Source organism: Onychostruthus taczanowskii, unplaced genomic scaffold (assembly GCF_017590055.1).
Source record: "Onychostruthus taczanowskii isolate IOZ18803 unplaced genomic scaffold, ASM1759005v1 scaffold12, whole genome shotgun sequence".
Classification (NCBI taxonomy): Eukaryota; Metazoa; Chordata; class Aves; order Passeriformes; family Passeridae; genus Onychostruthus; species Onychostruthus taczanowskii.
Genome location: NW_024498351.1, coordinates 6,843,487 through 6,857,601, shown reverse-complemented (window position 1 = coordinate 6,857,601; position 14,115 = coordinate 6,843,487). Strand labels below are relative to the sequence as shown.

At 36.5% G+C, this 14,115-nt stretch overlaps 1 protein-coding gene across 1 annotated transcript in view; it reads right to left on the bottom strand.

Moving 5' to 3' along the window:
* RXFP1 (relaxin family peptide receptor 1) overlaps window positions 1-13,766 on the bottom strand; it is a 29,000-nt gene extending 15,234 nt beyond the window's left edge. The window contains exons 1-3 of the mRNA XM_041428017.1: window positions 13,627-13,766; window positions 1,505-1,609; window positions 596-701 (exon numbers count right to left, since the gene is read on the bottom strand). Of these exons, the coding sequence (XP_041283951.1) occupies window positions 596-597 (2 nt within the window). The 5' untranslated portion in view covers window positions 598-701; window positions 1,505-1,609; window positions 13,627-13,766. The remainder of the gene's footprint in view (window positions 1-595; window positions 702-1,504; window positions 1,610-13,626) is intronic.
* Between the last annotated feature and the right edge of the window lie 349 nt (window positions 13,767-14,115).

Below are 14,115 nucleotides of genomic sequence, written 5' to 3'. Positions count from 1 at the left end.
GATGCTGCTCCCTGCTCACCACACCTAAAACTACTTCTCAAACAGCAATGTGCAAATCAAGAGCACATCAGCCGTATTCTGATATCTTAAAAAAGAGTTTGGTTTACACATACATATCTGCTTGATGAGTCAGACCAATTAAATCCTTTTAAATAACACCATATTCAGAAACATCAAAAGAGAACTCGATAGATTTGCTCCAGCAGGGAGTTCCACCAAGTTCAAGGTTATTGACTTTATTGACAGGAACACGGACTAGGGATATTGGCAGGATCATAGAATAAGAAACAGGTTCTAAGCATTTTGTCTTGAAAGGGAGCATTTCGTTTGTAGATTTCCTTAGATATCCTGAAACTGTACCTCAAGTCACTTTTACAAACATGAAATGATCGGTTCACAGAGTTTTTTGGTTCCTTAGTTTCTTTTCTCCCCCTTTATGTGAGGAAAATCTGTACTTATAATATTTAAGTACTTGTCAACAGAGAGACACAGTGCTTCCCAAGCATCAGTGGATTATAATTATAAGGCTGTAGTTGTGGAAAAGTTGTAGTATTGACAGTCAAACCTGAACAGAGCAGGTTACTTCTCTACTTACATTATGGTTATGTTTGAAGAGACTGATGGGACAGCACGTAGTTTGGCAGCATCACAGAAAACCTCCAGGCCTTGGCAGGTACACTCTGCTGGCACATCACCAGCCACTGCAGGAGAACAGGAACATGGTCGGGGCAAAAGGTGGCATATGGGGTGTGATGGGACGTGGAGAAAAGAAATATGGTATAAAAGAACAACGAGCGCAAAGACAGACACAGCAGGCTCTTTTTAACACAATTAAGGCACATGTTTTTACAAAATTGATTTAGACCTTGGAGGAATCTAACAATAAATATAAAAGGACGCAAAAAATTATATTACCTCTGTGAAAGAGCTTGTAAAAGCTCTTGAACCTTAGGCATGATATACAGGAATCTGGAATGCGATTTTTGCAAGACTTCTTTAGATTATTCAGCAATCTTATTACTAGAAGGAGCACAATTTCTATGGGTGAAAATAGGTCAAAAATGGGTCAGGAAGTCTTTGCTCATCAGAGGAGACAGCAGAATCAAAAAGTCTGTGCAAAGACCTGTGTAAGTGGAGGGGGTTTGCAAATTTCATTTGATGTACAAAGAAATGAACTGGGAGCAATGTTGCCTTCATTTCAGTCTGAAATATATGCCAGTTCTGTGGTCTCTCCAGCAGTATCAGCATATTTAGATAAACATTTATATTGTCCTCCTAATTGGCATATGCTAATTAAAATATGTTTCACACTTTTCTTGCAGAAAATGAATCATCCTTAATGGAACTGAAATAGCTTCAAATTAGCATTAATTCAATTGAGATATTATGCTGTTTAACTATAAATGAAACAGAATCAGCACTAAATTTCTTGCTAAGAATATATTTGTTCTGTATTTCTTCCTAGGAATCATCATTAATAAAGTAATATCTGTAATTTACTTACAGCACTCAGGTGTCTTTGTCTGAAATGCATACAGAGATTTCAGTTTATTGTATTTGTCCTTTGTATAGTGTTTATCAAATTGCAGAGACCATCCGTTGTTGTCCTCTAATAAAAAACCAAAAAAAAATACAACATAAACAGACCACAAATAGAAGATACTAAAATAGAAATGGAAGGTAGGAATGTCTTCACTTAATGTAGTTGCATCAATTTTTGTCTAATTAATACAGGCCTTTATTCCAGAGCATTTCACACACCATTAGATAACTTTATACAGCTGCTTAATCTTACCTATCTAGAAATAATATGAATTGCATAGAAGTAACAGTGTATTATACCTTCAATAACAGCATTTGCTGTGACAGTCACACTGAAAAAGTATAGGTGGGACTTCAGAAATGTTTATTTATGTAGAAGCCTGAAAATTAGAGCAAACAATATTTTCATACTTCCTTAAACATGCAAGTTTGCCACTTTGTCGAGGAAAGTTGAAATGACTGCTATGACACTAACTAGTTTGTGCAGAGAGATGTCTTGCACTGTCACAGCCTATAATTTCTTTCATGAAAATCTAGAAGAAGGCTAAAGGAACACTGCTTTTCAGGAGAAGAAGAGACTTGTAACCTACTCAAGTCAGAATGTTCATGTTAAGCTTAATATGCATCTTAAACAAAGCATGATTCCATATTACCCTTTCGGTCACTGTGCATAGATGTACTGGAACTGAGTAGTTTATGGACGTAAGAGCAAAATTTAAGATCAAACCTTTTAGTTCCTTCCAAAGACTGGACATTTCAAGGTATGGTAGTGCTAGAAAAAGCTACAGATCTGTTAGCTACTTGTTTCTTGGGAATCTATTGTATATCTGAGACCTGTAAATTGACTCATCAGGTAGCTACTTTCCAAATAGTCTGGAAAGGGACAGGGAACTTGCCTTTAAAAGATGTGATTGGATTTTAGTTTTATTAATTTGAGTCTGACTTTGGTTTTCTTTATTTGAGTCTGCCTTCTCCTCAGCTTTTAAAGCATCTATTTTAATGAACATGCAGCAGTAGCAGAAATACTCCTTGGGATGGCACTCACTAGTTGGCAAGCCAAAGCACCCATGACAATTGAAAGCAGCACACTTTAAAGATATCTACCACAAAACAACATTTCTATGAGAATTCTCAGGATGGCTCTGCTTTGCTAGTAATTACAGTCTCAGATTCACCTTTATGATGTACTGGCAATAGTCTTTACCCCTGCAATTTCACAGGTTTATAGTTTAGTTATACTTAAATACAATTCCTCATGGACATTTCTCTATAAATCTTTATATTTAAGTAAGTATTATTACTATATATATAGGCTTCAAAATAGGCAGGGAGAGATAAAAAATATTTAGTTCTTTGCAAATGTTCCCATTCTGAAATGGTTTATCATTTTTCATGCCACATTACAACTCAGTTTTTGTTTTCTCAGACAGGCAATGAAATGACCTTGAAAGCATCTCCTGACACCTGCCTACAGATGAAGCTGGTTTTGAGAGATGCTTGCCTCTTTGCTGCTGAAAAGATGTGTTTTACATACAGATTAATGATAATATGAAATATTAAGTAACTTCAGGCAAGCTATCCTTCATCTAGTTATTTGTTTGTTATGCATAAATTGAAAAGATGAAAGATTCAAAGCAAATATAAGTGCCTGTCTTCAGGAATTGCTCCAGTGAGAGAAAAGACAGACCTGGTAAGACATTTAAGAACATTTTATTAACTTCCTTAAGAGCACCTTGCATGCTCTGATCCATTAGCAGTTTTGCCATTCTAGATCATTAAGCTAATATTCAGAAGCAGCCTAATGCATTTTGGACAAAATGAAAGGTATTGGCCAGCCTTCTCCTGCCTGCTTTAAATGCTCAAAAGATCAGTGTTAGCACTGCCTGCAGCATGGAATTTGTAACTGATGAAGTGATGAGAACAGACCCTTTGTCAAGTGGCAAGTGCATTAATACATACTGCCCTGCAGATGGGACCATAGTGAGGTGTTCTCTACCACTATTCCTGAATATTTAACTGGAGCACATCCATTGACTTTCATTGATATGACTGGACTCAGCAATATGTGGGAATTCAACACACACAGAGAAAGTAAGATTTTTTAAATAGAAACTTGGAAAAATGGTTTAAAAATTAGATTATTGTTAAAGTATGAATTATACCAAAAGAATGCTTTGCAGTCAGGAATACAGTATGAAAATACTCTTGGATTTTCTAATTCATTATTATGTTCATATGAAGTGGCTATATGAGATTTTTTCCCACATTTTTTGTACTTTTAAAATGCCTTGTCATGTGACAAAGCATGTACAAGAGGTGACCATCAATGCATTTCACATCTGCAGAGAAAAAGGATGGGAAGTGCCTCCCACACTAATGGGAATGATGGAGCAGTTTGCCACAAAGGGGAAATTCCTCAACATTTTTGAGGAAGTCTAGAGGCAGCTCTGTATTTTTGGGTGGCCATAAAAAAGAAGGGGAAAAATTCATAGAGAAGATGGATTATTTTGTACTGGAATGATTCCAGCTGTTTGGTGTTTCTAGTGAGTTAATTTTAAATAACGGGCTTTTCTCATGGCATGCTTTCTACTAGAAATAAAAAGGGATATCTGAATATAATAAAACAAGTTATTAAACGTCGCTTGACCTCAGAAAGATATGCTTTGGGCCAAATTTTATCCAGACTGTTTTGTCAAATCCCGAAGAATGTATTGTGCAGAATAACTATGTTTAGCATGACCAATCAGTGAAACACTCAGTGGCAGAACTGTAAATCACTTTTTGGTTGTTTAGAGTTTAGATGAAGGTTTGTGGCCTGTTTTTACCTCTTTCAAGGTAAGGTTCTCCAAACACTTTAAGAAATGACTGGTAATAGTACTGGTCTTGAAATCCCAAATCCATCATTTGAGGGAGTACAGCTCAGATGAGAAATTACTGCTACCCTGAGCCAGTGCTAAAATAGATTATGTTGGTCATAGTTCTGTTAAAAAAAAAAAAAAAGAGATCTGAGAAAACAAGGCATCACCAAATCTTCCTCTACATGGGATAAATAAGTGGTGGCAAACTGGATTTATCTGACTAGAGATTAATATGCTCTTTCTTACTGAAAGTTTCCAACTACCACTTCTGATGGGAATGAGAAAGAGCATGTTGATCCTGACAAACTACAAATTTGAGTAATCATTTCACTGACAGATCCAAGGAAGTATCATTTTTTCTCAATTAAAGACATATCTCTCACTTAGTATGGAGCTTATGATAGGGATGCTATCTATATGACTTCCCCTTTTTGTCAGCCATGTCTTCGTGGGTATTATACAGAGAAATGCTATCAGCTAAATGCATAAACACTCTAAAGAGACACTGTGTCACCCTTTGAATTTGCCTTTGCTCTTGGTGGTCATAACCTTTGGACATATTTCTTTTTGTCAGTTGTTCAAATAAACTTTTTCTTGCTGTAAAGAATTACTTCAGGCTTTTCACAAAAGTATCTTTTGGTACAAGGAAGACCCATGTCCTCCAAACAAGAAGAATTTTCTTTAAAAATATTTACAGATTGAAGAATATAATTGCCCTTTTGCACAGTGTTGAGGCATCCTGATACAACCTCATAACTTACAACAAGACCAAAACTACACAGAGATTTTACAAAACCAAGGGCTGTGGTGCCTGGAAGGAGGGCAAAGTTGGGATGGAATTTCACTGTCTCAGTTTGAGTATCCAGTCAGAAAAAATTAAGAACTTAGAGTTAGACACCTTATCAATCAATTCAAAGGTAAGTTACCCCACAGCAATCTGCATGTCACTGCACACATACTGTGTCCTCTACCTGCTGATTAATTGAAATCACATGTACCTTGTCTGCTGATATGTGACAATGCAATCATGGTAAACCAGACAGGAAACAAATTAATTTGCATAAAGTTTACAGTTCTCTGGATGAACTAGATTACATACTTGCCCAAGTTTTTTTTATGATTTTAGGGCAACTTAATCAAGCTAGTGCAACTTTTAAGAAAATAGGCAGGTTAAAATTTCCAGAAGATAAACATCTTCTCAATGTTTAATCTTTATTCCTATGAAATACGTGCATTGAGTTTTCTAGTTTTATAACAATACTTTTAATCTATATAAATTTTTCTGATTTTATATTCTGTTTTTCTTGAAGTATATTAAATTTTTAACATTAAAATAATCTAGCAGCATGAATACATCTATAGCACCTTTTGTTGCTTGAAAGTTCCTTTGGCAGTAACCCACTACAGTGGAGACCAGGAGAGGCATAAGCCTAATGAAATGCAATTTCCTCTTAATTACCAACAATATTTAAAAATCACAGTAGCAAAACTGACTAAAAACCCTCAAAATTTCAGCAAAGCTATTCCATGTGCTGATACTTGCACATCAGAGTAAACCTTATTGATTTGGTGTCATATACTGTGAATGGATGGCAATGACAATAAAATTTGGCCATATACAAAAAATTTCTATGTGAAGCTTTAAAATTCTCTGTTTTCCCAGGTATTTGATACATTTTGAGTACACCATTGACTATCAAAAATTTACTTTATGCTTCACAAACAGAATTTGCTATCTAGGCTCAGAAGTGAGTACCACCTCATTCAAATTCTGTATTTTAAGTATGATGGTAAAAATGCCATGCCAGGAAAACACAAGACCAACTGTAACATTATTAATTACTAGTATTAGTTTGAAATATAAAAACGTCAAGGTCTTCTGCAATGTGCTGATACAAAAGTGAAATTTCTCATCCCTTATGGGCAATCCTGTAATATTAAAACATATATCTTTCGTATAGATGTTTTGAAATACCCCACAGAAATTTAGATTTCTGCTATGGAAATCTAGAAGATTTAATGAACCTACAGAACTGCAATAGTTGTATGTACAATTATGGACCTTCAAAGAAGCACATACAAATCAGCATTACATTATACAGGCTGTTAGTCTGTTTATCCTGTTGAATTTTTATTGGTCCCTTTTAAATAAAGAGGTGCTCTATAGTAATTAATTTCTTCAGGCAAGGCAGTCACCTGGTGAGCGTGGGGCACACAGCAACAGATGAGGTCTGTGTTTTTAGAGGCAAAGAGGTGCAAGACTTCAAACAGCCACTCCCTGCCCCAGTTCTTTAGGAAACTTCTGTGTGTGATGAACGTCTAAAAGTGAATTTACAACTGGGGAGCGGAACGCTGTCCTTTGTTCGGGGAACTCTTGGGGCTGAGAGCAACACAATAGTAAATACATTTAGCCAGCAAAAAACTCCTCTGGAGTCAGAAACAAATTGAATCTGCATGCCTGTTCTTGCTTCACTAGACTGGAAAAATGTGGCTATGACACTGTGATTAAAAAACAAATGCAGACACACTGCAACCATTGCCTAGCTGCCAAAAAAACAGTTTTACAGAACTATCAGCAAAATTGTCCAGAAGCCAAATTTTTAAACACTGAGGAAACTTGTGCTCTCAAAATAGCCCAGGCTACTTTGTTCCATTTACTGCTCTACATAATTAAAGATACTGCTTACAAAAAAAGATAGAATTAAACACTAGCACATTTTTTCTTCCATTCTCTCTTTTATTATTGCTTGTATGTGAAGAGTAGCCAAATGTGTAACAGTAGTTGCTGGTTTTTAACGTCCTATTCATGGCAAAAGAGTCTGGTTTGCAGAGGTGCAAGGGATTAGGGCCAATATGTGTGATTTTTTGTTTTGAAATAAATAAGAATTCTGGTGTTTGCATTTTTACAATTCTTATGTTAAAATACTTTTTATTCTAAGTAGGACTTATACCTGTGTTACTTGCACATAAAGACTTCCTCTAGAGATTTATTAGTAATAAATGAAAAGCCTATATTAACAACCAGCTCTGAGATGGAGCATAAGAGCTATTCAGTAGTGTGATGTGACAGTAACACTAATTTTAAATGAAGAATAAACTGTACTTCCTCAACCAATTAAGTCTGAGATAAAAAATGATTGAGGCATTTATTTATGAAACCTATATACCACAGACAGCATGGGAAGAGACTGTATATTATACCTGATATTTCTGTGACAGGTTGCACAACCTAGATTTCTTCATCTAAAGGAAAAAATCCCCCACTGCTGGCACAATACTTCCAATCTTTTCCAGATCTGCTGAGGAAGGCTGGTACATGAGTAACAAACACTGGGTTTTTGAAATATATGAGCATTTTATTAGTTTGCTAATTTAGGTAAGTTACGATTCTTTGCTCACTGCAGACAGTGAGAATCTCTCTGTTGATTTTAGTGGAGTCAGTCCAGGCCGGTTCTCACCGGGCTTGGCTTTGCTTCATAAGCCAGGTGTTATGACTGAAGATATCACATCAGTCATACTGCATTTGCGTTTGCATTTTAAATTAGAACTGAACATAACAAATCCAATAACTGCATAGACTTTAACAGCATACTTGTGTGCTGTCAAACCCTAATGGAAGTTAGGAAAAACTTTTAAATCTGAAAGCAGAATTATTTATAAAGGAATGACTCCACCTTTACTTTACACACAAGGGATTTTCAGAACCTGCAGCTACAGGGTGCTGACATGTAGTATATTAGTGACAGAGCAATAGGGATTAATCTCAGTCTTCCAGACATATAAAATATGTTTTCAAATTGGCCAGGTAGGATGTAAAGTCCAGAGGAAAGCCCAGTACCTTTTGAAGTCTGATTTTGTTCTATATTTTCCCCAAACTAAATTTAACAGTTGATGGGTGGTTTTGAAAAAAGAAACTGGAGATAACCTTCACTGCAATTTACTGGGAGGCTTCTCCCCAAAAACTGGCATCATATTAACAGCAGAGCTAATTTACAGTTCTGATGATCAAATTGTGCTGATCACCCAGCAGAATATATGGAATGTGACACAAAATATTGCAACAAATTTCTTAGAAAATCAGGCATGAAAAACATCTATTAATTCTTTCAAAATTTACCTGCGTTTACAATTTTTGCATACTAATTTTTAATTCATATGTTATGACTACAGAATGGCAACTGACCCACTGTTGTATCCAGCAGAGATAATTACACAAAAGTTGTTTGACTGAGAACTTTGCTCCTTTATCACTGTATCCAACAGTAGAACAATTTTAGTCAGGGAAAGCTGACTCTTATCTAGGAAAAAAACTTGTTCATTCAGCTCTCTAAGTAGAGGGCATATCAGATATCAGAGAATTTAAAAAAAAAGAAAAATAAGTGTAAGATTTAAAATTTAAATATTTAATTAGGAGCATATGAAAGAACTTTTTTTTGTTGTGTTTCTAAAGCGGTTCAAGATATTTTGAAAACAGAAAAAACTGTGGATCATTACTGGCAGTGTTAGCTGTCTTCTTCCAAATGCATGGAGACATTTATGTTGTGATTAACTTTCCACATTTTTTTTCCAATATTTTGTGTGTCAAGATTTGTTCATGTAAAGAAACACACACCTTGAAATGAGAAAACACACTTAGGCTCAGTGCAAATCTACATCATAAATATTGTTCTGTTATTTTTGCTTTGCATTAATCAACTGTTACTTTTATCTATTGTTAGTTTTGTTTTTGTTTTATCATTAAATATCACTGTGAAGGCAGGGATCTCAAAACGCTTCTTTCCATGAATTTGTACTTGGGAATACATACCTGGCACATTGAGTATGCCACTGGACATCAAAGCGTTTGCCTAGAGATTGTTTAGACTGCATTAACAATCATACTGCAGCAGTAATGTCTTCAATATGAGAAATATTTGTTACTTATTTTAGGAACAATTTCCATGTCAACACTTCCACGGCATTATGTGAGCAGAATTTGTGATTACGCTTATTTATCCTGGCTCAGGTTTAAAAAGCAATGAAGTAAAAAAAGTTCTAACCTCCCATCTATAAATGCCAAGGAGCTACAGATTCAAACCTTACAGCTGTAAATAAATGGGAAAAGCTCTTCCCTGGAAAATCAGGCTGAAGCCGTTACATTTGAAATCAAAGACACTAGGTCCAAACAATATCCAACTTGCTCTGCTTTGCCAGCTTCATCTTTAAACAAGCTTGGGCACAGAAGGATGCTGAAATTGCTATCTCTTATTTCCGTACATATTTTGAATTTTGCAAATAGATACAAAAATAACTCCAAATGAAACGTGATAGAGGCTAAATTGCCTCACAATGCCCTCAGCCTAATTAAGAACTCGGTACTTCAGCAAGGATGAGCGTGGAGCAGAACAACAGTGTACAATTTAATGCTCTCTCAAGCCTAAAAAAGGAAATTCCTCAAAACCATAAGCTTCATGACAAATTACAGAACTTAAATTTTTTAATTTAACAATATTATTTTCATGACAGATTTTCCAAGATCCTTGCTTCCTTTTGGTGGACTATATTTTCGAGTCCAAAAGGTGAGATTACATTTTCCATGCACATTTAAGGTTATCCAGCCATAGTTCAAGCACAGCCTCCCATCGCTGCAGGCATGATAAATTGCCAGCTGCCTTCTCTTATTGCAGTTTACTGTATTGCCTCAAGCCCTTCCCCATTAGGGTATAGCATACAGTATTTTATTGATTTTGGAAAGCGAGCTAGGTGGCAAAGGCATGAATTTTCAAAGGTGAGTGGCTTCACTCTAGTGTGAAATATCAGCTATAATTCATTCCTTTCCAGAAGTGAAGAAATGCTGAAGATGAGCTAGGATATCCACACCCTGAGGTTAAGCACTAACACAGCATTCTGAGTCTGTTCCCAACTCTACCTATGATCCTAATTTGAGATCTTCACTAGTCTGGACCTTATTTTTGTGTTTATTATTTGGAAAGGAGGGTGGAAGTAAAAGAGGAAGCAGAATTGAAGAGGGCACCACAAAGCCAATCTTTGTGTGCCTAAACTGGATAATGAGCAGTGATCACAGCACATTTGAAAATACATGTCTCAGTGTGGATTTGGTTTAGTTTGAAATATTCATAATCGTGTTTTGCTGTTATCAGGCACACAGTGCCTGAAACAAGATTAATACTGCAAATAATCTCAGAGACTACAGCAACAATTTCTTACAACAATAATTTTTAACAAATATAATCTCACAAAGATTACAACTATAATTTCCTTATAGAAATAAAATGGGGAATGAGACAAATTTGTTCACTAAAAGAAGAAAGGATAATTGGAGTGAAACATCTAATGATGTATTTTGCTTTGTGTTTCCATGCCATATAGCTGGTTTTACTATAGACTTAAGATAGTTCTTTACCATTACTGTTAGTAAAACAGTTGGTTTACCTAGCTTTGTTTGAAATTTATGCACTAAAAAAGAAAAAAGTGGGGAGTATTTTCGAAGTTCTTTGAGGGTCTTCAAAGATTTTTTTCCCTCCCACACTTGTTGGGTTGAATCCTGTAGACCGGTCACCTCCAGGTTCCTCACGTTGATGCAGAAGTGTTCAGGAATTGAAAAATGGAGCTATTTACTTAGAATACCTCATACATAAGATTAAAATTTCCATGTTTCACTGAGTGGAACAATTACCACACTGGCATAATTTAAATTTTAATTTTTTTCTGTAACCAAGAGCAATGAGTTTAACTGAAAACTAGTTGTAAATTTTAAAAAAAGGGGGAGAAGGAGCCAGATATAACTGCTGGCATGAGGCAGGCATCCTGAAGTGATCCTAGGAATGGCAGGGGAAACAGAGAAGACATATGGTTTCTCTGTCTCAGGAACACTGAGGCCTCTTTTCATGTATTTTAAGCAAGATGAATAACCAAAACCAGAGTTACCCCACAAAGATCTCCCCACTTCCTATGTGTGGAGCCATTGCAGAAAATCTCCTCAAAACATTCCATATACTCAGACAAGGAAGTGACTCTTTAACTGTACAATGAAGTATGACTGCAATAACAATTTTTGAGAAAACATTACTGCTGAATATTATACTAATGCATTGCTAAGTGAGAAGAGGGGGTCAAGATATGAGAAAAGCATGAGCAGCATAGTTTTTCCCTGTAGATCCATATGACTCTTCATCTCTCGAATTTAGGTTTTCAAAGACCAAGGCTAACTCATTCTTGAATTACAATACGCAGAAGAGGATTCAATATTGCAGCTGAATTGTTTTGTATGTTCATTTCTATAGAAGAACACTAAGGCATTACTAAGGACTTTTTTATTCATTGCTTCAGGGTTCAGTATTAAATCACTTCTTGCAGCACTCTCCGTGCTCACCGACAACCCATGCTACTTCTAATTGAATTTTTGAAATTGGTTATTCATAATCCGAGAATACCTCAGTTCTGTGTTTGTAATAAGATGAAATGCAAAGAGCTCTTTGATTAATGGTCTCAATGATCTTAAATTTCTTTTCCTACCTAAAAAATTCTATGATCCTATACTGTCTTGTACCTCCCATTATAAAACTGTGTATATTCTAATTATTATCATACTAAGCTGTATCTTTCAGCAAGTCCTTGTATGATTGACTTTGTGGTATTATACAGAAATGAAATATGGATAAAGCAACTGTTTATTGTCCTTGGACTTCTTAAACATGAGAGGGCATCATCATTGGCAATTCCTGCTCCTGTAGGTCAAGATGACTACAGAAAAAAAAAAGCAAGCCATTTTTGTTCAGGATTTTGATTATTTACAACAGAAAGTAGGTTTATAGCACCAACAAATGATATAAAACTGCAAAATAATGCAGGCTCATTATATGGGATTAGAATTTAAAATCACATTCATATGGAATAAGATCCTGAAATTGCGTAGGTATAATAATAAGACACTTCACATAGGTACACAAATCAGCTTCACATGATATGAGAACAACTACTTTCAAAACCTCATTGACTTTGCTGAGAGTGCTGGTGCAAAATACCATATTTTTACCCTATTTTGTTTGAAATTTCTTTCAGAAAATTTCTTTCAGTATACATAGCATGGAATTTTCACTTATTATTTTAATTCTTTGCATCCTCCCACCCAGATCTGATGGCAACATGCCTGCCTGGGGCAGACAAACAGTTCAGCTGCCTGGCTTTTTGGGGGCTGGAGGAAGCATGTGGGGCAGGGCACGGTGCACTTGGCTGTCCTCCATGGCTACAGGAACACTACTAAGGAGTAGGAAGCCTACTTCCCCCACCTGCCACGGAGCAGCAGCTCTGGAGAGCACCTCTGAAATATCCAGGCTGTAAGGTAGCAATAACAGTAAACAAAATGTGCTAGGGTTGATTTTCTCTCCCTGTGTCTTAGCTCACAACCAAATGGTGAAGCTCTCTCTTCACAGAATATGGGGCCCCTTTCCAGACTATCCCAGGTCTGTGCCACCTCTGAGCTGTGTCCAAACACTGCATGAGAGATGCTGCTCAGCACAGACAAGAGCTGTGCCAGGGCCATGCTCACAAAGAAGCAGCATGGACAGGTAAGTGGCCATGCAAAGCCCTGGCCTTACCTGGTTTGCAGTAGAGGTAAAGCCAAAGCCCAGAAGCCAAGTGAAGATCACAGCCACCATCCAGAAGGGCTAGGAGTGACAAGGATCAAAACAGCATGCACAAGTGACCTGACGATGTGTGTGCCCTGTGAGTTTTACATTTTTAACCACCAAAGCCTGCTGGTAGTGCAGCTTGCACAGTATGCTTACAGATGCACTTGTTTCTCTCAAATTAGGGCATAAATAAATTTCTGAAAAACCTTGAAAATTCTTCTAAATTATGTTTCCCACATTAGGTCACATTAAGCTTTTCATAAACTATGTTGGAGCACACATCTAACTCTCCTCAGCAACGGTCTTTGATAGATCACATCCATCTATTTGTAGACATCAAAATGACATGTACAAAGCAGTTCAAAGCAGGGAAAAAATTGGATACTGATAACTGATACCATGTACAAAGATGTGGCCCGTCTTCTTTCTCCAGCAAATGTTTTGCTGTGTGGATTGATTAGCTAAAGCAGACCTGCTGCATCCTCTGCAAAACACGCAACTTTGCTATTGCTGACACTCACAGCCCCCTGTTTGAGCACTGCCTGGGTTTCAGTGACTACAGGTGCTAGACACAAAGCAAAGTCACAGCCACGTACCACAGTTGTCTTCGTCAGCCCGATTGCCGCAGTCATCCTCACCATTGCAGTGCAGCTGCTGGGGCAAACACTTTGTGATATTGCCACATGGAAAGTAGCCCAGGGGGCACCTGGTGCCAGCTCCAGAAACATGATCTTCCAAAGAGTCACAGATGACTAAACAGGAACAGAAAAAATATGTTTATTTTATGATGTGTTTAAAGGTATTTGATATTATGTCTTCGTAAGGAGTCATTTACATTTGAATGTGAATATCAAGCAACAAAAATGTATGAATTCATTGGACATGAAATTAAAAACAGTACATGAAGGATTTATTAAACTTGGCAAAAGTATTTTATATTGTTAGCTAATTGAAATTTCCTTTGATATGAAGCAAACAGATAGTTCTCAAACAGGTAATTCCTCCCTATTCTTCCTCAGAATAAGATCAAAATGTTAATTATATAAGACAAATGACCTAAGTCTACCATTTTAAAGGATATTTTC